We start from the raw sequence: 24599 nt of genomic DNA, 5'->3' as shown, positions 1-24599 counted from the left end.
TGATCTGTCAAGAAAAAAGTAGGGGTCACCGACCATTTAAGAGAGAAAATTGCAAGCGATGCTAGCGGAACGGCAACTCACCCTATATGTTCTTAGAAATTTTACTGAGCGCGCGGGCTCAAAGAATGGCGTGGCATGGCGTTGCGGCATGAATTACGTGCGCAGTAGGGATGCGCATAAACAATTAGCGCGCACGTCCTTAAATGGTACAACAACGAACCTATAAACTTTTAGCACCCTCCCAGTTAATTGCACTGCACACGGTACGTTCGCCTGTGTTAAGTGGTGCAGCGCATGAATCGTTGACAATAAATACACAAACTTGTATTAGACCACAGAAATTTTATTTCCCACACCTTTCATTGCCTTAAAATTATGTTATTGCTGGTTTAAGTTACACCTTAATTAAGTTGATGCCTGAAACTGACACGAAACCGCTCACACTTTCTTGGCTCGCGTTCATCATCATTTCTTATAATACCAGCAAGCTAAACCCCAATTACATAACGAATCAAACCAGCACCCCTTAGTTTATGTGATTGATTGCTTCATTTCCGGTTTGGTAATCGGCTCATGACCATTCCTGCAAAAACAAAGGACGGAAAATAAATCAATGGATCTAAATTATGAGATGGGAGGTATACGTATTTGCTGTAAGAAATAGACCAATGCCCCATTCACACCCAAGCTATAAACAGAGTTTAAAACGGTTTTCTTCATAGAATTTGCTAACTGAAGTTCAACTTAAAATTAAGCATGATGAATGCACAAATTAGAGTTAACTTGAGCTCCATGTAAACTTCAGCTCTCAGTTATCTCTTACTCATCGAGGTATTAAAACAAAACCAGGAGTTAACATTTGACATTTATATGCAAGAGCTGTCAAAGTGGCTTTCTATCTAGCGAGTCTTACTGCTACATTAGCATATCATAGCTCGTGAGGACGGCTATTAAGGTGAAGTCAACTTTCAAACCGGGAATAGAAGCAGTCAAATGGCCACTGATGTCGTCGGATGAAGCGTCAAGGAGTATTGTTACTTCCCCAGGACGGGATGCTAGTCTGTGGTAAGTTACCTCCCCAGTATTTCGCTAGGTTTCTCTAGCAGTATGCCAGTTAGCCATTTATACTCGTGTAGCAGAGTGGTACTTTGAGAGTACAAATACACAACAAAGTGACCTCTACCAGGGTCAAACCTGGACTTCTCAATGTGGTATCAAACAGACAACTATTGGGCCACCGCGTCTCCTACATCGCTTTCAGTGTTAAAGCTTTAAGACACACGCCTTACAAGATTAAAGGTAATGTGGCACCATTTATTTGATCAGCTTACCTCAGGCCAATCTGTAAACATACACATCTCCGTTTTTGTCTTTTCCAGCACCATGGCCAGTTTTCCTGTTTACATCACACAAGTGGGACTCTCCATACTTGTTATAAGTACTCTCAGCATCGTCTCCTGACCAGCAGCTCTTATCGTCTGCCCCAAACATCTTGTAGCCAAACGCTTCAGCTTTTCCCTTGCAGTGGTCAAAAATTGCATCGGGTCCCGTTACACTGCCCACATTGCTGTCAAATGATTCCGGCAAAGCGAACTCGTCTTTTGGAGAGACGTTGTTGTAGCAATCAATTGGTTGCCAAGTACCTTTAATGGAACGAAAGATAAATGATTCAGTAAATGTTTTTAACCCAGGATTGTTACTAGCCTGTCTTGTCGAAGTGTTTTCAGTGTATTTTATAGAAACTTTGCACGTGTCTCTAAAAATTGAATGATAGGTATATGTTGTAAAATCGTTTGCTTCATTCCATGAATCAAAGGCTGGCAAATCACATAATTTGAGGGCTTACGTGTAATTTTTTAAGCAACGAGCTTTATGTGTGCACGAATGTGACATTCTGAAGTGCCTACTTGGAAAGAAAAACTGTCCCTTACTTTTTTGACAAACACTCCACGTTTTATTTTCGTTTAAAAACGTTACGGCCGCGGACGTGCAATTTTACACATAGAGCGTCAAGTTAAGATAAAAATACAGTCGAAGTTGCAGGCTAGCCTGGATTATAGGAAGCTAGGAATATTTCTACTTCTATTAGATGGAATGCTGTTGCATTGAATTCCCCCCTCCTCCACTTGAACTCTTATCAGATAACCTTAATCTAATCCACGATATTCATATCTACCCTTATAACACAAGGGTATGCATACTAATTAATTTACCTCCATTCTTTTCGTAGACAAACATTGTTTCAGATGCCCCGTAGCCATAACGCAAACCCTTTCGAGTACTTCCGCACTTCCCTACAGCTTTTCCATACATATCGTATGCTTTTGAGCCAGACCAGCATTTGGTGTCTTCAAAACCGAACAGGGTAACCCCTTTGGTATCGGCCTCGGCCACACATTGCTCATATTTCGTTGCAATCTTGGCAAAACGTTTAGGCTTGAACAGGACATCGCCCAAGGCTCGTCCTCTGTTTTGGTAACATCCTACTTTAGTCCAAGATTCTGTCATAAGTATTAAAAAAATAATTATTATGTCACCTCGAGGTTAATATCCAGTTTGGGGAGCCGAATTGCTTAATTCTGGGGAAAACAGCTTTGTCTGAATGCGAATGATCTATTTTGCAGATTGCACGATTCTGATTCCATTCTATGACTTGTGAAATCACTTAATAAGAATCTTTATCTTACTTTGACATTCTTGATTGTTGCATTCTCTGGTAGAACTGTCAGGTCCCAGTCCGCTGCAGTCTTCTCCACCATTTGAAGGTGGTGGATTGGTACATGATCTCCTTCGCGTCTGCACCCCACCCCCACAAGTCTTTGAACACTGGTCGTATGCTCCCCAATCCGAGTAACCACCGTTTACTAAGGAAAAATAAAATGGCGAATCTTTTTATCATCGAATAGAGGAGAGTATGCTTATATAATTTACCGATAAATAAGATTTGTGACAAAAGGGAAACATATACACTTTTTTATATTTACATTTTTATTTGTTTTGTTTGTTTTTGTTTTGTTTTGAATATAATTTCGAACAAATCATTCTTTGGCCTTCACAGTTCATACGATACATTATCTCCGGTTTCAGCTCGAGAGGCATCATTTAATTCTCAGTTGATTAAAAGATAGCAACATTAGCCGTTTGAGGGTAACGCTGTTATTCCCATTGTTTGATTTTGAAGGAAAGTCGAATCAATTTATGGTCATATTTTTCAAGATGACGCCACATTTGGGGGTCGCTACTTTCAAGATTAGCTATCATCATCATCATCATCATCATCATCATCATGGGGCTACAACACCAATAGTGTAAGGGATAAGCTGGCAACCGTAGTATTCTATCACTCATTTGCATATTTTACCTGGGCAGTCATCAGTATTACAACTCCTGGTAGAAGTGTCTGGTCCCAAGGCGCTGCAGTCTTCTCCGCCATTTCCCGGTGGTGGATTGGTACATGTTCTCGATCGTCTTTTCACCCCACCCCCACAAGTCTTGGAACACCGGCCATATGCTCCCCAATCCGAGTAACCACCGTTCACTACGAAAATGAACATAACAATTCTTATGTGATCTGTTTCTATTTTGTTATTACGTTAGTTCTGTTAGTAGACCTAACACAATTAAAAAAAATGATGCGATTGCCCATCCTTACCTGGGCAATCCTGAGTGTTGCATCCCCTGGTAAAAGTGTCGGGTCCCAGTCCGCCGCAGTCTTGTCCACCATTAGACGGTGGTGGATTGGTACATGTTCTTCTTTTCGTTTGCATTCCACCTCCACAAGTCTTTGAACACTGGTCGTAAGATCCCCAATCCGAGTAACCACCGTCGACTATAAAAAGGGAGTAAATAAATTACAAATTGGAATATCTTAGTGCAACAACATTAAGGGATCGTCAGATTGGAAATGGAGGGCGTGCAGGGCGATGTTTGTTAAAGTCCTTGTTTGCAACCCAAATTATGAAATTCACTGCGCTTGCAATAGAAAAAATATTGGATGTCCAGAATGATGGGCAAAACTTAGTGAAAAGTGACAAGTTTGTAACGAAACGGCTCCAATGATCTGCTTTAAACAATACATTCAAAACTGAGTTACACCATTGACACATGTTTGGATGGCTTGGTGGCAAGTCCTGCCACCCAATTGACTGTGTTTTCTTTGCCATCTAAAGCTGACAACAGCTTTCTTTTTCCTGGAGTTTTGCGAGGTTGTCATCGAATTGAGAATTGTAGCATTCTGTATCTTGGATAGTGGTAATCAAATTAAGAAATAGCATAGTAACTTGATAGCATTCGCGCGGATAATACAACAAGATCTCCATTTCTTTAAAGACGCAGCTGAGCCGCAGGGCCTAACAAAAAATCTCACAACAAACAACTAACGATAAAGAAGTCAGGGAGAACATTATAATACGTGAAATATAGGAAAAGAAGTATTTGGTAAAGATGTTTTTGCAGATGCTGTATAACTGTATAACGAAACATAAACAAGACGTGAGTGTTCATTCTTTACCCGGGCAATCTTGAGTGTTGCATTCTCTGCTAAAAGTGTCGGGTCCCATTCCGCTGCAGTCCGCTCCTCCGTTTGACGGTGGTGGGTTGGTACATGTTCTCTTTTTCGACTGCGTTCCACCTCCGCAACTTCTTGAACACGTGCTGTAGGATCCCCAGTCCGAATATCCACCGTCGACTATAAAAAGCGAGTAAAGAAAATCCAGATTGGTAGGTATCTTTCGGTACAAATACACAAAGGGATTACAGAAACGAAATAAGAGCTATTGCCAGAAAAAGTGATGCGCATTGTCAACAAAAATTTAAATAACTAAGATCACGATACCTACTTGAAGTTTGGAGTCTTATACATGTAATGTAATTTTTTATGTTATAGAGACAATTTGATTTATAATAAGAGAAGTTAAGCACGGTGTAGATGTTTAAAGAGACTAGGTCACGGATTTAAGCAGAGTTTTGAATAGCCAAATTTATGAAACCTAAAAGTAACAGTCCTTTTTTATCAACAATGGCTATATTAGTGCACTGAAACTGTTTACAACCGCGTTTGGCTGCAAATTGCACGGAAGGAAATGGATTGCAACTTTAAAAAACTAGTGAGGCTAACGTTTTCAAGTAGTTTGCGCGTGTCTTAAAAAAATCGATATTTATAGCCGAAGTTTGATTTCTATCCCCAAATTAATTTTTTCTTCCTTAGATGTTCAAAGATACTGTTTTTCATGTTAAAAGTTGCCTACCACTTCTTGCAGCGCAGTTGAGACCAAAAATCTGCAAAATACCAGTGACATAGTCCCTTTAATAAAAATCTCGAACTTATGATATCTTTACTGTTTTGAAATGGTAATTTGCGAAAACATTTTCCGTCCATTTCTTTACCTGGACAACCTCCATTGTTACATTCTCCTGTCTCGGAGGCAGGTCCCAGGCCAGAGCAATCCTTGCCACCAGAACTTGGGGGAGGATTCGTGCAAGTACGGCTTCGTGAGCGCTGTCCAGTGCCACAAGATACAGAACATTTAGTCCAATCGCCCCATGGAGAGTAGCCTCCATTATCTGGAAAAATATAACCATTAGTTTTCTATCAGCAATGTGTATAATGAAAATTTGCGGTTTTGTCTGAGTAGCTGGATTAATATTGATAACAGCGAATAACAACGTAGGACGGTGTTGTGATGGATACACCTCGAAGCCAAGAAGAAATCCGTGGGTTATTATAATAACAGAATTGCTGACTAACGCTATGAAGAAAATGAGTTAACCCGTGAACCCTGCATTTGCCATTAAAAGGAGAAAATAAATAAATACAAGTAAAGTTTTTACATGTAAAAGTAATTAAAAAAGGTATTATAAATTCTTACTTGCTGCGCATCCATAGAACTCTACACGCAAAGCGATGTAAGCGTACCAAGATTCCGGAATGATTCTTACGTACTTTGCAGTAATAGGTGGTAGTAAGTCATATTTGACAACGCTGTTTTGGTCGTTGTTTGCTGTAAAAATCTTAAACAAAAATCCACAAAACAATTGTCACTAAACAAAAATTTTTGTTCGTAAACCATTTATTAAGATGTGTATATTGGCGCAGGAGGCGTGGCCAATGAAGTTCTTTTCGTACTTCTCAACAAGTGCGCTTAAAAGTCTCCAAGTACATTAAGGAGGCTCACAACGGTTTCCAGCACATTCCAGCACTTATACTTTGATGGGTCAGTACAACTTTACATTTTTTTATCACGTGATGGACAGCATGCTATGCTACAACTAGGTGCAGAATTAAGGTGGCTCTGAAACCGCTCCGGCAAACTGACTAATTGTAATCCGCTCAAGTGTTCAGTTGAACATTTTGTATATCGTTCAATCATTTTTTTATATTGGGCAGTTTACTAGTTATATTACAGTGCATTTTGCAAATCTCTTATTGTCAGTCTAAACTGTGTAACTTGTTGGAAATCGCAAAAGTCTCCGTCCAGAAACTATTTGCCTTTCCAATGGTAAATATAATATCCTGCAACAATCTCACTAAACATTTATCACCAAAATCTCTCCTGCCAAAATGAAACTCCCGCAAAGATTTACCTTGGTATGCGATTCTGGTTGATATTGCTGGAAGGAAGAACCATCATGGCTGTATTGCAGTGTGTAACTCTTGACGTAATGAAGTGCATTGTAATAACCCTGTGTGGCAATACCGGTAATTTCTGTCTGTTTACCAAAATTGATCTGAAGCCACTGACTGTGATCTTGGGTTAATGGGATCCAAGCGCCTACACGTCCAGGTACTCCCTTAAAGTTTAGCCTGGCATTCGCCGCTGTATATGCCGGAGAAAGTTGGGAGGAGGCCGTTATTGCGGAATTGGGTATTATGCCGCTTTCCATTCCCAATGCATTCTTGCAAGTTGGCTTTACTTCAGGTATTTCAAAACCTATCAAATTAAAAACGACTCAAAGTATCAGGCGATATTCTGCGCAATTTTGCAGGATAATCGAAAACACTAGGCGGTGAACCGTACCTCTAAAGTAAAGGGACGGTTCACTACATTGTGATGACGTTGTCAAGTGATCACGCTTGATTGTTAAATACATGTAAATGGTTAAATTGAAGAAGAAGCATTGTCTTTCCAGATAAGAGGAATCGGGGCATCAACGAATCTTAAAGGGACACTGTCATGAGCTTCAATTCAAAAATTAAGAGCCTAAAGACAAATAGAAATCTACAAATAGTGGTCCAATTATGTTCAAAGTTACTATGCCAGTGTACTGAATCTATAAACTAGTAATATTTATCTGATGCCATCAGGAACTTTTGATCTCAACTTAAAAAAGTCAGGCTTAATTTTTTTGTGGTCTGGAAAACAGCTAAAAAAAACTTTCAACGGCTCCCATCATTCTTCAACACAATTTGCTTAATATCTTCATCTTGATTTTCTAGGTGCATTTTGTGTACGAGCAAGAGAACTTTTAGCAAATTTTAGCACTTTTTACTGAAAAGCAGAAAAATCTCCGTCACAGTGTCCCTTTAATCAGTTTTACGCTCCCTGTTGGGGAGCCGGGCTTCGCGATCGAACTTGGATGTTGACCGGTCGTGCAGGCGCAAACTGAAACGCACATGCAATAATATTCTAGTAAACAAGCATCCGAACAATATACAGTCTAGTCAACAAGCATCCGAATAGTATATTGAGCTACTAAGTTGACACTGAATTTCTTACCAGATTTGCAACCATAGAAGTCAGCCCTCAATGAAATATAACCATAGTAGGCTGTTGGATTGATTCGGATGTAGCGGGCAATTATAGGATTCTCCAGTTTGTGACTCACAACTGAGTATCGATCAGTATTTCCATCAAATTGCTTAAACAAAACAAACAATTGTAACTTTAATATTTGATAAGCATGACATAATAGCCAAAGCGATTACATACACAACACAAGAAAACAAACACTGCATTGAGTTGTAACAGGAACTGAAGGTACCTTGACTAAACCTCCTTCTTTATAGTCCCGGAAAAACACTCCATCATAACTGTATGTCAAAGTATATTTTGTCACCCACTGGTGGGCGTCATCTCTTCCTTGAGTGGAAACTATCGTCGCTTTAACAAAGCGTCCAAAATCAACCTGAAACCAACTGTTATCGCGCAAATTGGCAGCTGCCCAGGCTCCAACATGTCCAGCCCTAAGCTTGTGATGAAGTCTTCCATTTCCGGGGATGTACACGGTTGTAGTTGGAGACAACGTACTTGATGCCGTCAATGAGGAGTCGGGAATTGCGTTATTTTCCAATCCTAATGCTTCCTGACAAACAGGGGGCTTCGGGGTGGAAAAACCTGAAATAGAAATTGAAATAGTTTATAACACACCTCTGTAACAGACCCAGTGGAACCCGACCCAGTGGATTATTTTCCCCTACCCAGTGGAAATTTAGTCTCCCCGGTACTCAGCGAATATTTTGATTTTACCTGCCTATTTTTATGCCTCCCCAGTGACTGTGCGGTGTGACTTTTGTCGAACAAACTTATTTAAAAAACGAGCCCAAATAAGCCGACCCAGTGGGAAATTGGCCAACCCAGTGACTCTTTTCCGAAAACCCAGTGAAGATAAAGATTCCACTGGGTCTGTTACAGAGGGGTGTTTTATACCATTTTAGTTATCGATCGCTCTAAAGAACGGAGTCTTTACCTAATCACTCCCAAACTATCAGTCAGAAGAAGAGCAGAAGAGAAGAGAAGAGCTCGGGAGGGCTTACAAAGGGGCGCCATGAAATTACTTTTTTCCACACGTCATCTATTGCGAGGCCTTCAGACTTGGTAGGTTAGAGGATTTTTCCAATCGGAGACAGACCCAAACCGTCAAAGTATTTCTGGACTTAAACAATAACCCAGGGCACAAATTATTCAAGTTTTTATCTGCGCCCAACAAATACCATTTTGATCTTAAAAATAGCAGACGATACACATGCCCGTCTGCAAAACGAACAGGCTGAAAAACAGTTTTTTTTATAGTAATTGTAAATAGTCTGGTTTTCCCTTCTTTGTTTTTACTTGTACTTTTAACTCAATTAATTCAACTTTTTAAACTTGTTTTTTATGTAATAGATCATCTTAAAGATATAATTTTAGCGATTAACATTTGTACATATATATGTTAAGTTTTATCCTATTCAGCCTTTATGCTGTAATTTTAAAGCTTCAATAAACTATCTATATATCTGTTGTTAACGGATTACCATAAAGAATTCTTCACGTGATTTCTTGAATGGCTTTTAATAAGATCGAACCTACTGCCACTGTTTGTAAGTGACAAAGAAGAGGCGTCGATAACATATTTTTTCTTTAATTCATTTATATGTTTTATGTTAACACATACAAATATCTTCCTACCTGAACGGCATCCATACAACTCCATTCTCAGTGACATAAATCCATAATACTTCACCGGCTGAATTCTGATGTAGCGGGCAATGATTGGTGGATCCAGTGGGTTGATAACGAGGCTATTCATATCGCTGTTACCTTTAAAGACCTAAAGGTATATAATAACAATAAAACAGTTCTCTTTAAATTTTCCTTATACGACAATAGGTTTAAGTGGAGGAGTCTAATTTGGTATGTGAGCATACCTATGATCAATAATAGCAGGCGAGTATGATTACAGACGAAAATGATGACATGAAATCCTCACTGTACTTACTAATAATAACTAAAACTAAATTTGAGAAAAAAAAAATATTCAAAGGGCGGACATTATCCAATGAAGTCACTGACTACTTCAGTTTCACGAAAGTTCACCCCAACAATGCTTTTTGTGTTCCATGTTCAATCTTCCAGCGACCGCGATAGATGGAGCAAAGCATTAAAATTGGGATTGACATGAAATTAAAGGTGGTTAGATCTGAATTAAAGTTGGTTATCCAACTTTAAACCATCAATTAAGTGTTATTAAAGGTGGTTAAACCGACCTATACGCTACGGTGTGAAAATTTAATTTAAAGTTGCTGTAAAGGAGTTTCATTATCCACCTTTAAACTTAAGTGTAAAGCTAGCATAAAGATTAGCTTTGAAAAGTGTAAAGGTAAAATTAAAGGTAAATTCCAAATTTACACGCTTTACTTCAGCTTTACACCACAGAAAAGTTATGTTTTCATGTTTTGGAGGTCACGCGGTAAAGAAAGAAACAGTTTGAACTTACAACTTCAAGTTAGGTGTTTTTCCTTTGAACTTACCCGTGCATCGCCATATGGGTCATGCTTGTAAAACTCAAAATAACCACCATCGAAGCTGTAAGACACTTTGTACTCAGTCACCCACTGCGCTGCTTCCGATCGTCCACGAGTTCCGATCTTTGTCACTTTTGTGATCTCGCCCAGATCCACCTGAATCCACTGACCTTGTTCTAAGTTCAGAGTTGACCACGCGCCCGTTTTACCGTACCCTGCCACGTGATTGAGCCTGGCATTGGTAGCTCCGTGAGCTGCATTATGCTGAAAATGCAATGGGTCAATTAAGTCTTGCTTTCAAGGGCACCACACGAATGTACTTGTCGGTAACGTTAGCCAGCTCAATTAAACTACAAACTGTAGTCACACACTAGCTTGGGTAATGCACACAGACTCGAAAGGTAGAAAAGCACTGCACAGCATAACAGCATTACCAAACGCAAGTATTGCTCAAAAGCAATAGCTGCACCGTGTTTGCGGATCCCAGGAGGAGAAAGTGCTCCCTAAGCTAAATTTTAAGGAGAGGCTCCGTCCAAAAGGGGTACGTCTTTCAAGCTGTAGGTATATAGAAGGGTAGGGATTTCATGAGTTTGTGTATTCAACAGGATAGGAAAAAACAGCCATAAGGGTACTTAAAAGAGCTTGTTAAAATATCTAGAGCAGACCATTGAATGGTCAATTCATTCGTTCAAGCGAGAAATTAAGAAAACAGATGCGGTATCCCTTCTGTAGGTATGTGAAAGGGATACCATTTTCCTATCGATTAGGCACACGAAAGGGTTACGTCTTGTGTCGAAAATGGTATATCAATGGATAAGGGTTCAGACCTCGCGACTGAGCCTTTCATGTATAAAAAGTCAATCAAGTCCCCTAGGGTTGGATGTCCCATAATCAGAGTAAAATAAATGCCTAAAAAAAAAAAAAAAACCCAACAAAAACACCTCTATTTATTAAACATTACCATAGCGTATCGGCCTTACTCGGCTGATATATCGCCGTATGGAGTGTACAGGTATATATTGACTCTTTTGCACTTACTTCGTAGTTGGCTTTAATGCTAGAGTCGGGGATACGTCCATCTGCCATTCCAAGAGGAGAGTCACAACCTGAAAGTACAGTAGATACTCATTAATAAAGAGGACCACTCCTCAATAAAAAACGGTCTTATTAACCGGTAAGTTAAATTGTGACAAAGAAGGCAGGTAAAATATAATTCTGGCTTCCTCATCGATTCCTGTTCCTAGTAGTTTGGACACAACCGATGGACTCCCTCCCCGGAGTTTTCGTTATGTTAAGGCGTAGCGAAAATATTTTTCACTGAAAAGAAAGCCCTTGACTTACTCTACAAGATGACATAATTTTTATTGTTGTGACGGCATATGAAGTTACGTGACGTCATTAGAGTCGCCATCTTGGATCCGCCATCTTGGATTTCAACATGTTCTTAGAAAGTCACAAAATAACGGAAATTGATGCAAAATCAAGCCAGAAAGCTTATGGAATGTAAAAACAAACAAATCTTGCACTTGTGTTTAAAAAAACTGGAAAAATTAAAGAACAATGTTAAAAATGACGCTTTTTGGCAAGACCTGCTTGTATTTGTGACGTTGCCATGGCAACGTCAAATATCATGGACACATGATTGACATGTCGAAATTTCTGCAAAGGATGAATGAACAGCTACTGAAAGTTTCAGCATTGTGGAGTAAATCGTTTTTTCAAAATTTGGAAAAAACCTTATGGGGGGGTGGCATCCACCCCCCCCCCCCCCCCCCCTGTACGTCCGAGGGTTAATTAATACAATTTTTATTATATTTTGGTTTACCCTCTGAAATTCTATCAGGGTATTTCAAAAATTACGAGGGAAACTTTATCAAGAAGATTAAGGTAAGGGACTCCTTACCTTTAAAAATATTTCAGATTTAAAACTAAAGCTTGACAATTTTTTTTCGCACCTATTGCCTCCAATAATTAAAAACTTTCACAATGTATCTATGTACATACCTTCATCAGCATATCCTAAAACGTAAAAAAATAAATAAATTCAGTGTCATTTAGTAATGATAATAGTGATATATTTAAACTAACTGTTCAGCAAAGTGGAGGTGAATTTCAAAGAAGACATTTTGTACCACATTTTAAGAGATTTTAACTGTGTCGCGGTTAGAAAAACTGTTTATGAACACTGCTTTTACCATGGCTGATAACAAAAAAGATCTCCGATGCCCATTTGTTCGTTTGTGGAAAAGTCGATGCTTCTGAGAAACAGAAAGGTATTTGTTTTCTTGGAGGCTGCTCGGAAACCAGAAATATACAATTAAAAAAAAGAAAAAAGAAAAAAAAAAAATAACAATTATTCCGAGAGCAAGTTATCTTGCAAAATTGCATGGAATATTGCCATGATGATACTTAGCCGACGAAGCCGAAGCCCGAGTTCGCTATTTAACAATTAGACTACGAGCCCTAGTTTTCTATGAGCCGAGTTGACTATCGCTCATATAAAACGAGGGCGGGTAGTCTAATTGTTTTAGTAGAGACTCTAACGGATTGCAGTCCAAAACCTACAATATTGTGCACAAAAATCAGGAAAATTTACCGCTTAAAGAGCTACTCGCGTGCGCGACTGTTTTCTATCGGCGAATAGAAAACAGTGGGAGAACCAATCAGATTTGCGGATTTCCAATAGATCACAGCTGAGTTTCTACTCATAAAAATTTGATGATATTCGACATGATTGAGTTAAACTCTGTTTGAAAACTGAAACTTGAAAACAACGAACTTAACAACATGTGATCCGAAGAACTTTGCATTAACAACAAGAACTTCCGCTCTGGGAACTGTCGCCCCAGGCTCTCGTCGTCCTGTGTAAGTGGTTGAACTACTAGTATAACATCTGCCATGCGCAGGAATATCTTATCTTAAGCGACATGTCTAGGTCTAGGTCTGTGAGCTAAACTAAACTTGATGGTGTTTTGAATGTGTCTAGAGTAGCATATGATCATTCCAATGTTGCAATGTAAACAGTCTTCAATGACCGCTGTTTCAAACACCTATTATTGAACCTCACTAGACTTGTTCAGACATTCTAAGTTTGAAAGAACGAAAAAAGATAAAAACTTCATATGATCTGACATCTTTAATTGATGTTTTTAAATTAAAGTTCAGAGTCATCACTGCCTGTGATTTTTTTTTGCTAGTTTTGAATAAAAATTTAACTCAACTTCTCTTGCATTTTCCTGCCATTTTCTCGGATTAATCGTAATTGAAGAAATGTCGGTTTTTAAAAACCCATTTAATAAAACTTTTCTATTTTAAATTCTTGTTATACTTTTGAAACAAATTACATCTCAGTGTCCATAATGAAACAAGAAGGGAAAACTATTGCATTTCCTTAAGTTGGTGCTTTCTTTATACCATCATTATGTACATATCATATTTTGAATAATCGAATGAATATTTGATTTAAATGCGTTCCGTGAAAGAAGAAGAAAAGATTAAATTGTTTAGAGTTAAGTTAAAGCTCTACAGTACTAATGACACAGTGTCAACGGATAGTCGTTAGTGCAATTATCCTCGGGCTAGCTTTTAAAAACAAATTCAACTGCCTGGATCAGAACGCACGAAAAGAAAGGAATGGAAAAGATAAAAAGCGATATATCTTTTTTAGGGTCCGACATTTGGAGTTTTTCGATTTGCTTGGCTTTATAGCAGAAAAAGAAAGTTATTTGGTTAATTAATATTATTAGTAAAGAAACATAGAAACTCGCAGTAACTAAAGCTTTTTCTGCTCTGCTCTGTACAGCAAATTGATCCTCTGTTAACTTGATAGAGTATCACCGGTTTTAAAAAAGGTAGATTCAAAACTAATAACTCGTCAAGCAATTATGAATAGAAAATTTCGCTGCTAATTCTATTAACGTTGAAGGTTGGCTGTGTCTCTTCGTGCTCCTAAAATATGCATGCTTTTATCTTTTAAAGATTGCCTAGAGAAAGTGCTTCTCATTGACAACTTCCCGCGATTAACACTTAACTGTCCGTGCTCGATATCACGTTAGCCTACACGTGACTAGAGAAGCGTGCGGGTTGGCATGTCCTCAAATGCATTAAATGAATAAAATAAAATAAAAATGAATGAGAATTAACTTTTACAGTGGCATCTTCCACATAGTTGCTCTTCTTGATCCCACTGATTTCAGATCGAATTTGAATTTAGCAGTGTTAGTTTCTGAGGAGGGAGGAAAACCAGAGAACCAGAAGAGAAACCCTCTGAGCAGGGACGAGAACCAACAACAAAATCAAACCGGAAATGACGCCGGATCCGGCAATCGAACCCGGGCCACATTGGTGGGAGGCGCCTTTTTTTTTTTTTTTTTTTTTTTTTTTTTTTTTTTTTTTTTTTTATATAAATAAAATATATAAAAAAATTTATAAAATTTTTAATAAAATATTTTAAAAAAAAATAATATTTTTTAAAAAATATTATATAAAAAAATTTTTAAAAAAAAATTTTTTTATATAAACACCCTATCTTCTTCTTTTTCAGTGTTCTGTAGGCGGTTGTTTCTCCCCTCGAACAATAATTTTTTATTATTTTTTTTTATTTATAACATTTTTTTTTTTTTTATAAAAACAAAAAAAAAAAAAACAGAAAAAAACCCGAAGGGGGAGGAAATTGTAAAAAAAAGGAAAATAAAGACAGCTCAACTGCAATTTACTTAAACAATTGAAACGTTGAAGGAGTTCGCTATGAGACTGCCAAGGCTCGTACCAAGTGATTTTACTGGAGTCTATAGCAAGAAGTGTAATTCACGTTTTAAGTTTGCAAAAACAATTTGCTGTAATTTTTGTTGCAGTATTTGAGCAAATATAAAATCAATTTCTCTGGCTCCCTCTTTTGTCTCGTATTAAGACGTTTACAAGGAACAAATACGACGCGAGCCATTCTAATGGGTGTCGAATGGAAAATTCGAGACTATGCGAGAAGACGAGACTGAAATCTTTTCGGCGAACCCGAAACTTTCTTAGCCTTGACAAAAAAAAACAACAACTAAAATGATCTCCAAGAAGTCGAAGGAAAAAAATTTGCGCGACTCACGATTCCTCTTTTACTATTATTATCATGTCTCAAGAATTGCCATCCCCTCGCTGCTCCGGCACCAAATTTGCTTACATCAGTATTTAACCATACCACAGAAAAAAAAGAAACGGTAACACAAAAACTCGTCAGCGACCAAATAAAGCTATTGAAAACTTATAGAGAGAAATTATGAACTGTACTTACCAATACTAAAAAGTTGAAGCAGCAAAACTATTCGCAGCTTAGTGTCCATTGTGGCTCTGAGAGCAAACTAATGTGCTTTGTGAATGTGAAGCTCTTTTATTATAGCCATCAAAACGTTATGATAATTCATAAAGGATATGATTGGCGCTTTCAAAACTCTCTTCTAGAGGCATTGAGACGGAGTTACTAAGGAAGTTTCACAAACTGGAATGTAGAATCCATTATTCTTGAATGTAAATTCATATTATATTAAATTCAATACTAAAAGCGAGATAAACGCTTTATTTTCTGGCGATATATTGGCTATCTGGCTCCAAATGTCATTTTGACGTGCACCAAGTCGAAATAAAAAAGCCTTTGATTTTCTCATGGCTTATTGTGTCTAATCATAGTTTGTTTATCACTCGTACCCGCATGCTGTATCAGTCAGAGGCTTTTCCACAGGAAGTTTTGCGTTTTTTTCCTGTTAATGCGAATAACCTCAGGGCTACCTGTGGCTTCAAAATAAATGTAGTTTCGTGAACAATCCAAAAATGGTGATGCAAGTAAAAATAAAAGCACGGAAGCTGTACATACATAGAGGAATTTACCCCGGCTATAAAATAACAGAATCGATGTTATAATATGTTTTTGTGCGTCTACTGGCCAAAAAAGGTTTAACCAATGTTAAGAAGAGCTAAAATTTCCGGCTAAAACAATATTTCAAACTCGTAGCAACAGTTCTCTGGATTGCAAAGAATGTTGTTCCGCTCTGAACTTGGTAGAGTAGGGGAAATGCAAAGGGGACATGTAAAAATTAAACCATTATCAAGAAATAAGATCGTTTTTCTTTGGTACACTAGTAAAAAATACTATATAATCCAGTTGTTTGGTTAAACACGTTTTTGTTTACACAAGGTCCCTGGGAAAGACAGGCTAAACAAATACGTCCCATACAACATAACGTCCGCTCTTGACTAACAGCTTTTGTTCGTAATCCAGTTGAACAGCTTGGACCTGAACATAATTATTGTTTACACTTGCCCAAAAAAAAGCAGCATTTTGGAAAATAAATTTTTCATAAGCAGTAACAACAGTTTTTTGCTTTTTGCTCTCAGTTTCAGCTAAACACTCAAGCGAGAAAAAAATCAGTTTACATTATGCGCCTTTAGCAAACCATTGTTATATAACGTGCACGTGTTGATCTTTAATAAATATTTAGGTGGTTGACTTGTAGAAAAGACTACTTAAAAATGATTGGAGTATATATATTAACCGATTTTTGACTACAAAATCAAGCATTTATTGAATTTGATAACAGAAGTTTGAAAAGGGCTTGGAAGCTCCACATTATTCCAGTTCTTAAAACTTCTCCCACAGCCCTAGCAGTGAGTTTTAACAATACCTGTCAAAAACGGCATCCGTGTGATTATTATAATATGTTGGTCTCTATCACAAAACACAATGGTTTTATTCTATTGTTTCTACTTTATGGACAGTAAGAAACGAATTATTTTGATAGTACACGAAACTGAAGATGTTAGCAATTTGATCATAAGCTCGGCCGATTTTTTTAAAACTGTTTTTCTACCTTAAACATAAACCTGAATGATCGATGTACAAATTTATTTAGATTAAACATGTATTTTAAATTCGATTCGATTACAACACCTTTGTTTTACAAAATTTTGTTCAAAGCGTTACTGAAAGATTCGTTTACTTTTATTGATTATTTCTGAAACAGTTTTGTTTTTGAAAATTCTTTCCTAAATAAATTTAACAGTTGGGTGATCAAGTCGTTCATGCATTTTTCCTTGTAGCTCGCACGTAAATAAATACAAATACATAAAAAGCTAAGTACATATATAAATAAAATTAAAGTTCTGAAGGCAAACATGTTACCGTAGAAAAAAATAATGATTTATTGCAAACTCCGTTAGTCGAATTGTTTTTATTTTTTCATCAGTTTTTGCAGACACTCACTGAAAACGTTCGTCAGTTTCTATTGATTTCTTAGAGGTTAGAGTGGAAACAATTAGGCAAATTATGTTTAAAACGTTTTTTAGCAAAGTAAACATCGCAAAAACCCTTAGCAACAAAACTTATCTTCTCCAGAATTTAAAGAATATAGTTCCTCGGTGTTTTGGTGGAATATTAACGGTTCAAGCAAAGACCGTAAAGCAAAACCTAACTATGAAGTTATATGAGCTGATGAAACACTTTTATGGTACCAAAAAACCCTGTTAGTACTACAGCTTTCGGACGTTTGGTTAAACACGTATTGTTTAAAATGGGGGATGGGCAACTGCATGAATAAATTTCATTAGCACCAATTAGACTCCCGCTCTAATGTCAGTTTTGTTTGTGTTCCTGTTTTATTGATTTTGCTTGCACGCAATCTGTTTATACAACAACCTTGCACATTGAAAGCACTTTCATGTGTTAGTAGCACTCTTGTGACGATCAAGCAACAATATATATGAGTTTTGCAGGAACTCACTGTAAACGTTCTTCGGTTTCTACTGATTTCTTAGAGGTTAGTGTGGACAATTAGGCAAATTGTATTTAAAACGTTTTTAGCGAAGTAAACATCACAAAAACTCTTAGCAACAAAACTTATTTTCTTTGGAATTTAAAGAATATAGTTCCTCGATATTTTTGGTGGAATATTAACGGTTCAAGCAAAGACCATAACTATGAAGTTATATGAGCTGATGAAACACTTTTTATGGTACCAAAAACCCCTGTCAGCACTATAGCTTTCGGACGTTTGATTTTGCACGTATTGTTTATAATGGGGGATGGGCAACTGCATAAATAAATTTCATTAGCACCAATTAGACTTCCGCTCTAATTTTAGTTTCGTTTGTGTTCCTGTTAAACCGATTTTGCAGCATTTTGAACAACACATTTTGTTGGCAACACTCTTTCCCGCTTTTTATATCTTAAACGATCAAGCAACAAAATATATCAGTTAGCACGTGCCTAGACTGCGAGCAGTCTCTTTCTTTTCCTAGCGTGCGACGCGGAAAAGCGTGCGACGCGAAAACACGAATGCGAGCGAGTAGCTAGTGGCGAACATTTCCTCCACGTTTTTCCCCTTATTTGCATAGTTTCAACTCTTTGGTTCGCGCATAGCATTTCAGGAACAAAAACGAACTGCTCGCAGTCTCGCATGTGCCCAATGTCAGGTCTTGTTACTTGAGATGATTTTTCTCTTTCAATTTATAGGCACTATTCAGGTGGTCCACTAACGTACCAAGGTCGACTTAAAAATTGGAGAATAATAAGCAGTTTATGACCAAAATGTAAAGCTTTTATCTCATATTTATAAGGGCCTCTTCACATGGGCCCGGTAAACAGCCGGGCTGTCTCGTTTACCCGGACGAATTATGTCGTCTGTTCATATGGGAAATTTTAGCCCGATTGACTGGGATGACAGTCAAGAGACGAAACTAAGTGAGTGACACATCAAGTTGCATCGTTCTCGACTATCGTAGCTTTATCGACACTTGCAGCTTCACTAATAAATTAGCAAATTCGCACACTTCTTAAGTGAAAATACATACAAGGCAATATTATGCCTTTTTGACCGCCCAGTTGCAAAAGCAAAGCTGTTTTCTAAAAAAAAGGTTTATCGCGGAAACAAGGCTGGAGTGTTCATATGGAAAAACTTTCTTCCCGGTTGCCGAGATCTCGGTAACCGGGATGGCTTGCCTTCTCATATGAACAGGATTGAGGCGATTTTTCGGTAACTGGGCCAGCCCGGTCGCTCATAGAGAGTGTTCTTATGTGAATTTACAATCACGAATAATGAGCTCATCCTTCCAATTCTTAAAACGTTTTTCACAACAGTGATTTTTAACAACACTAGTCAATTGCAAATATGATTATTTATGATATATATTTCGATCCGAAATTATGGACACTAAGCTCCAAATTGTTTTACTATAACATGTTTATGGAAAAATCTATGTCATGACCCCCTTTATTTGAGGTTAAAATTCCACCGTAAGCTTTAATTTCAGAGCTAACCTTGGTCCAGAAATTGTCGTTATTTTAAAGAAACAATTTGCAAAATTACGCTGCCATAATTTATGCAATCGGATCTCGGCCGTGTGGTCAGGCAGTTGTTCCAGGCGCCAAACTACTGTAAATGTCATGGCGAAAAATAGAGTGACGAAAAATAGTCATGCTACTTCGTAAAAAAAATGGTTATTGCTCTCCAGATCGGCGTTTTGGGGGACTAATACCTCAAAGGGACCGATAGTACGTACAAACACAAACATGCGTCTTGCCAAGTAATGTGCGATTAGTCCATTATCTCCAATATGATGGCGACAGAACGCAAGCTACTTCGTGGTAGTTCTACACCTTAGATAATTGTTTTACTTGCAAAAGTTTGATTCATGTCCTTTAAAAGGGATCTTTATACAGCAAGTGAAATTGTATGCAATAAAGTGGTTCCGTGTATGTTTGCTCTTTTTACCCATGATTCCCGTAGAGCGCGAAGTTATGTATGAGCGGTATGTTTGTACAGTTATAACTTACGTATTTCACGGCACGACGTGATCTGGGCCAGAGCCATAAGGCCAAGCCAAACGATAAACCCAACAGACATCTTCTAGCCTATAAATAATAGAAAAAAACACATACAATAACTTAACAAAATTGAACAAGAAACGACCCAGCAATTAAGAGCAATAAGCTGGCAACGAAGTTCAAGCTTTTGTTTTGGTTGGCTTTATAAGGCTGTGTTCACACTTAGTGCCTAGGCACGGTGCAAAAGTACGATTCTCGCTGGACACTAATGTGAACATACTTTTTTTTTAAAGTGCCCACCCCATAAATCGGGCACGATGCCCGAGAACTTTATGGTACTTGGTTACTTTGGTTTTCTGTGTGTGAACACGACGCTATTTATGCCGGTGGTCAGGTACAAGTGCTCGGGCAATAAGTGTGAACACGGCATAAAAAACCCTGCCATTGTTTCCAGCTCAAAAAATTGTGGATCTAAGTACACAGGCGCCATGCACACAGTGGCCATCATAATGACTACGTTCATATGACGTGAGAAGCAAAATCTACCTACTGCCTCCATTCATTTTGTTTGATCTAGTAACGAGAATTTGACTGTAAATTTAAAACCACTGGGATCATGTCATTAATTCTCAAGCTGTTTTTAACACAGCCGTACTTTGCTCGGAGCTGCAAGGTGTCCCTGCATTGGGTTAAACGTTCTAAGCTCAATGCTAAAAATGAATCAGGTTTGGAATCAGCAAGTTTGTGACCAAAATATTCTGCCTGAGTAGACAGTGCATTGATATTCACGGTGAACCATCGGACACAAATGCTAGTCAGGCTAGAGTTTTGAACCCTTATAACGCAAGGCAAACGCTGATGACTGCAACCAATTAATGCCTGTTTTTGTCAAAAGTACAACTGAGTTGTGATTGAATAATTGATTGAGGAATGTAAACATCCAGACATGTTTCGAAATTAATTAGCATCACTAAATAATTTTGAAAACGTAATTAATTCAGTTTTGAAGACGCCATTTTTGTTGTCATCAGTAATTTAGATCGTTGGTGAAACAGTAATTTTAATTCTTGCCTTAAGTCTGCGTCCGAACTCTTGACCAAACGACGAACTTGACAAGATAATAAAGATGAAGTACGAACTATATCTTACGAGAGACTGGGAACATATCAGCACAATAGACCGTGTTTCAGGAGGCAAACATTGAAACGATGTCATTTCTCAGAAAATTAGCCTGTCTAAATAGTGAAATATCTGCACCAAAATAGTATCTTAGAGCCAACTAATTATAATGAAATAATGATTTTATTATTAAGGGTAGTTCGGAATAGATACTCGATAACTTGACTTGTTATCTACGCAAGCTGTTTTCATTCTAAAAAGCCCCGAAATTGCTTTAACCTTAGAATATTTTCACCACAATATTAAAGCCATAGCATGAATATGAACAGAATCTGTCAGACATGACGAGAAACCAGCTGAAATTCATCGATTTAAGGTTGTTTTCCCCGTCAGAAATTACGTGCCTAAGCAAACATGGCAACTTTCGCGAATAAGGCCTATTGTGAGACTTTATGGACAGATAAATATTTGATTGGCAGACCGTCGTCACTGTTCAGTGATACGGTTCGTGATAAGTGCGCTAAAGACTATTTGTAGTTGATTGACAGGTTGTTTTAATGGCGACCACCACAATTCTTATTACTTGCGTGCGGGTAGATAGAGGAGTCCTCGGTTAAGTTTGCCTTATTTTACCGGTAAAGAAACTTCATTATTTAGGTGAGAAGCCAGGAAATGAACTTTAAAATTACCTACATAATTCAGTTGAAAGCTGTATGTTTAGCTGTTGTTTATTGACATTTCAAATTTTACGTCTTAAAAGTTCATTCAACTGTAGCTAACTAGACTAATTACACCTGTTTGACCTTCTTTTACGCGCCAAAACTCTGACAATTATTCTAGAATATTAAATGACTGGATGCATTTCTCAACTGAAAGTATTATAAAGGATGAAAAGAAATAACTGGAACTTAAAATAGTTCAGCAATTTTGCAAGATCAATAGCTATTCCTCGACTTCATCCAAGCTTAGTGAAAACGATATTGCGTGAGGAGGAGTTTTGCAACATAATTTAACGCCATAAGTTCGGTTCATGATTTCATGGTTCGATTAATCTACAAAACCATTCACCTGGAAAGTAAAGTTCAGCGCCAAAAGAAATTATACTCATTTTTTGTTACGAACAAGAAGATGTATTCTTTGCTCTGAAGGTACGACGTTAAAAGTGATGATATCTTTTAATGCACGAGGATTCTATGGTTGCCCTCAGGGCGTTGTCTTTAGTGTGAAAAGTACAGCAGCTTTAATTATTCTGTGGGCGCACTTTATGTTTATGAAATTACTTTCGTGAGAAAACAGTAAAATAATTCAATTTAACTGGGCTTTAAGTTTTTTAACGTCGAGAAGAAAAAAATGGCCTTGTCAAGGTTGCACTGACAGAATCACAAGCAGTCGGGGAAGGGGGGACTTCGGATCAGGAGATCGAGGGGGCTTAAGGGTCACTTGTATATGTTTGATTGACAGCTTGACGCTGAGCGCCAAAGTGCCAACATGCCTGCAAGCATCACGAAAACACTTTTGCTCTGGGCGAGCAAGTTTATTACCTACAGGCAAAAAGAAATTAAAAACAAACACAAGAAACTTTGCAAGACCCTGAAAAACGATTGTAAGGTGGCTCATGAAAACGTCTACGAGTATGGATATGTTCAAAATCAGGTTTTTGATTATTTGTCCACCGTCATAAATTTCACGTTCCGATAACTTAATTAATTTTTTGTTTGTTGAGTTTGTTTGAAGCGCCAAAATGAATTATGCTATAATTTTCCAAGCCCGCTAATTTTCATATGCATGCCTGACCTGATAAGTATTGCAGAGAAACAACTTGATCGGAGATTTTAAGATCCCTATGTTAGTAAAGTTATGGACAATAGTTATGTGGAAAAGAAAGGAAGGATGTTGATAAAGATATACAGAGGCTCGCTTCGCGCTCATCTTAGAAAACAAAATTCACGGTTCCATGGTCTTACTTCAAATCAGCTAATTATGCGTTAACAAACCGAGGCTCAGCGCAAAAGTCAATTTATATTCTTTTATTCTATAAAAGTCTACGTTCTCCCGGGCTGACATGTATATGTTTGATGCTAGCGCTATCGGCGCATAGTAGGCGAGTTAATCACAGAATGAGCCCACGTAAGGAACAGCTCTGTTCATGTTGGCATACGAGGCTGATGGCCCCAAAAATTTCACTTGCTACCAGTAGTTGTTCATTTTCTCGCATTTTCCTATTGACTTTATATGCCTCATTAAATTGTGCTATTTTAAACTTAACGAAGGGTGTTCATTTGGTTCATCTTTTTTTTTATCAGTGGTTAACGTACGACTGGCCCCTGATTGGGTGTTAATCGATTGCACCAATCGTTGCGAAATATTCGATTGGCAGGTAAAGGCGCTAAAAATCAATCCATGGACGCGATAAAATGATGAAAACTTTTGTGAGCTGGGCTTGGAAATGATTTAGGAGAGCATCTAAGCAAAAAGCTTGGTAAAACACAAAAGCTACGATCAGTCGAGGGAACGCCCTATGTGGAACGGCCTATGCTGAGAAAATTCACAGTAGATATTTCCTACTCGTAATTCTATCTTGGAAGAGTTAAATATCTTCAATTCGTGTTTCAAAAGAGAAATTAAAGCATGATAGAGAGCGTACCTTTCTGACTTGTAGAGGCTTACACCAAATTCAAAGAAATCCTGGGAGATAAGGCACTTTAGCAGCAGAGTCGAAGTTTCCGTGGAGCCACCTCGCATGAAATGGATGGAGGTATTGGTTTGGGTGAACAATTTAAAACTGCCTTGATATTGTTTATTGACGTTAAAAAGTTTGCATTTGCATTTCTATTGGATAAAAAAGTAACAGGATGAGAGTATAATAGGATGGCATGATCATAAAGACCGCGGCCCTTGCTTTAAGTGTACAGAGGGGGAGGATTTACTTCACCAGTTAATTTTAAAAGTACCACTTGTATTTGATTGACAGAGTGATGTTAAGCGCCAAAATACCAACGTGCTTGCCTGCACGTTGGCATGCAAACACTATTTGAACTTAAAAATACCTCTAGAAAGCATCTCTAACGCGCGCTTGTAAAAAGGTACTTTCATACAAGAAACCAAGACATAACTTGTCCAATAAAAAATTCTGGGGTATAAATTAGTTAACAACCAATACTGAACCAAATGCCTGATTGTTTGCACACCGTTAATGGTCCGTAGATAAATTACACGGCTGGATATCTGGATTAATTGTCTATTATTGAGCTTGATGTCACGAAAACACCAAAATGAATGACACTAGGATTTTCAAAGTGCCTGAATAATGCAAACATTATTGTAAACTTTGCATATATATCAACCCGTCACGGACAGCAAACCTAATGTAGTGAGCATACCTAATAAAAATCAAATGAAGAAAACTGGTTGCGCTTTCAACTTTCACGCTCCTTATACCAAGAGCTTCAAGGGTGA

The 24599-nt window shown here is 37.8% G+C and overlaps 1 protein-coding gene across 2 annotated transcripts; it reads right to left on the bottom strand.

Annotated features, from left to right (window-relative positions):
* Positions 1-328: 328 nt before the first annotated feature.
* Positions 329-23932, bottom strand: LOC144631716 (uncharacterized). Of its 2 annotated transcripts, XM_078490235.1 has the most exons (18): positions 23788-23932; positions 20034-20111; positions 12227-12241; positions 11261-11328; positions 10229-10486; positions 9387-9528; positions 7981-8333; positions 7716-7857; positions 6583-6929; positions 5868-6009; positions 5386-5562; positions 4511-4687; positions 3653-3829; positions 3362-3538; positions 2688-2864; positions 2214-2501; positions 1332-1643; positions 329-583 (listed from the first exon to the last, which is right to left on the bottom strand). In XM_078490235.1, exons 2-17 carry the CDS (start codon positions 20101-20103, stop codon positions 1333-1335), a joined length of 3021 nt encoding a protein of 1006 aa, XP_078346361.1. In that variant the 5' UTR covers positions 20104-20111; positions 23788-23932; the 3' UTR covers positions 329-583; position 1332. The 2 variants fall into 2 exon arrangements, with proteins under 2 accessions (XP_078346361.1, XP_078346362.1); XM_078490236.1 differs by lacking the exons at positions 20034-20111; positions 23788-23932 and adding an exon at positions 15504-15563.
* Positions 23933-24599: the final 667 nt, after the last annotated feature.

This window comes from Oculina patagonica, chromosome 12 (genome assembly GCF_052425735.1).
Source record: "Oculina patagonica isolate OP01 chromosome 12, crgOcupat, whole genome shotgun sequence".
Taxonomy (NCBI): Eukaryota; Metazoa; Cnidaria; class Anthozoa; order Scleractinia; family Oculinidae; genus Oculina; species Oculina patagonica.
Note: the sequence above shows the minus strand (reverse complement) of the source record. Positions and strands in the feature narration are given on the sequence as shown.

Excerpts from the sequence above, each read along its gene's own strand:
- LOC144631716 (XM_078490235.1), bottom strand. The coding sequence starts at position 20,103 with ATGTCTGTTGGGTTTATCGTTTGGCTTGGCCTTATGGCTCTGGCCCAG. Across the intron at positions 8,334-9,386 it reads GTTGTATGGATGCCGTTCAG|GTTTTTCCACCCCGAAGCCC; the intron begins GTAGGAAGATAT and ends TTTCTATTTCAG. Across the intron at positions 2,865-3,361 it reads TAATACTGATGACTGCCCAG|TAAACGGTGGTTACTCGGAT; the intron begins GTAAAATATGCA and ends ATTTTTCCTTAG.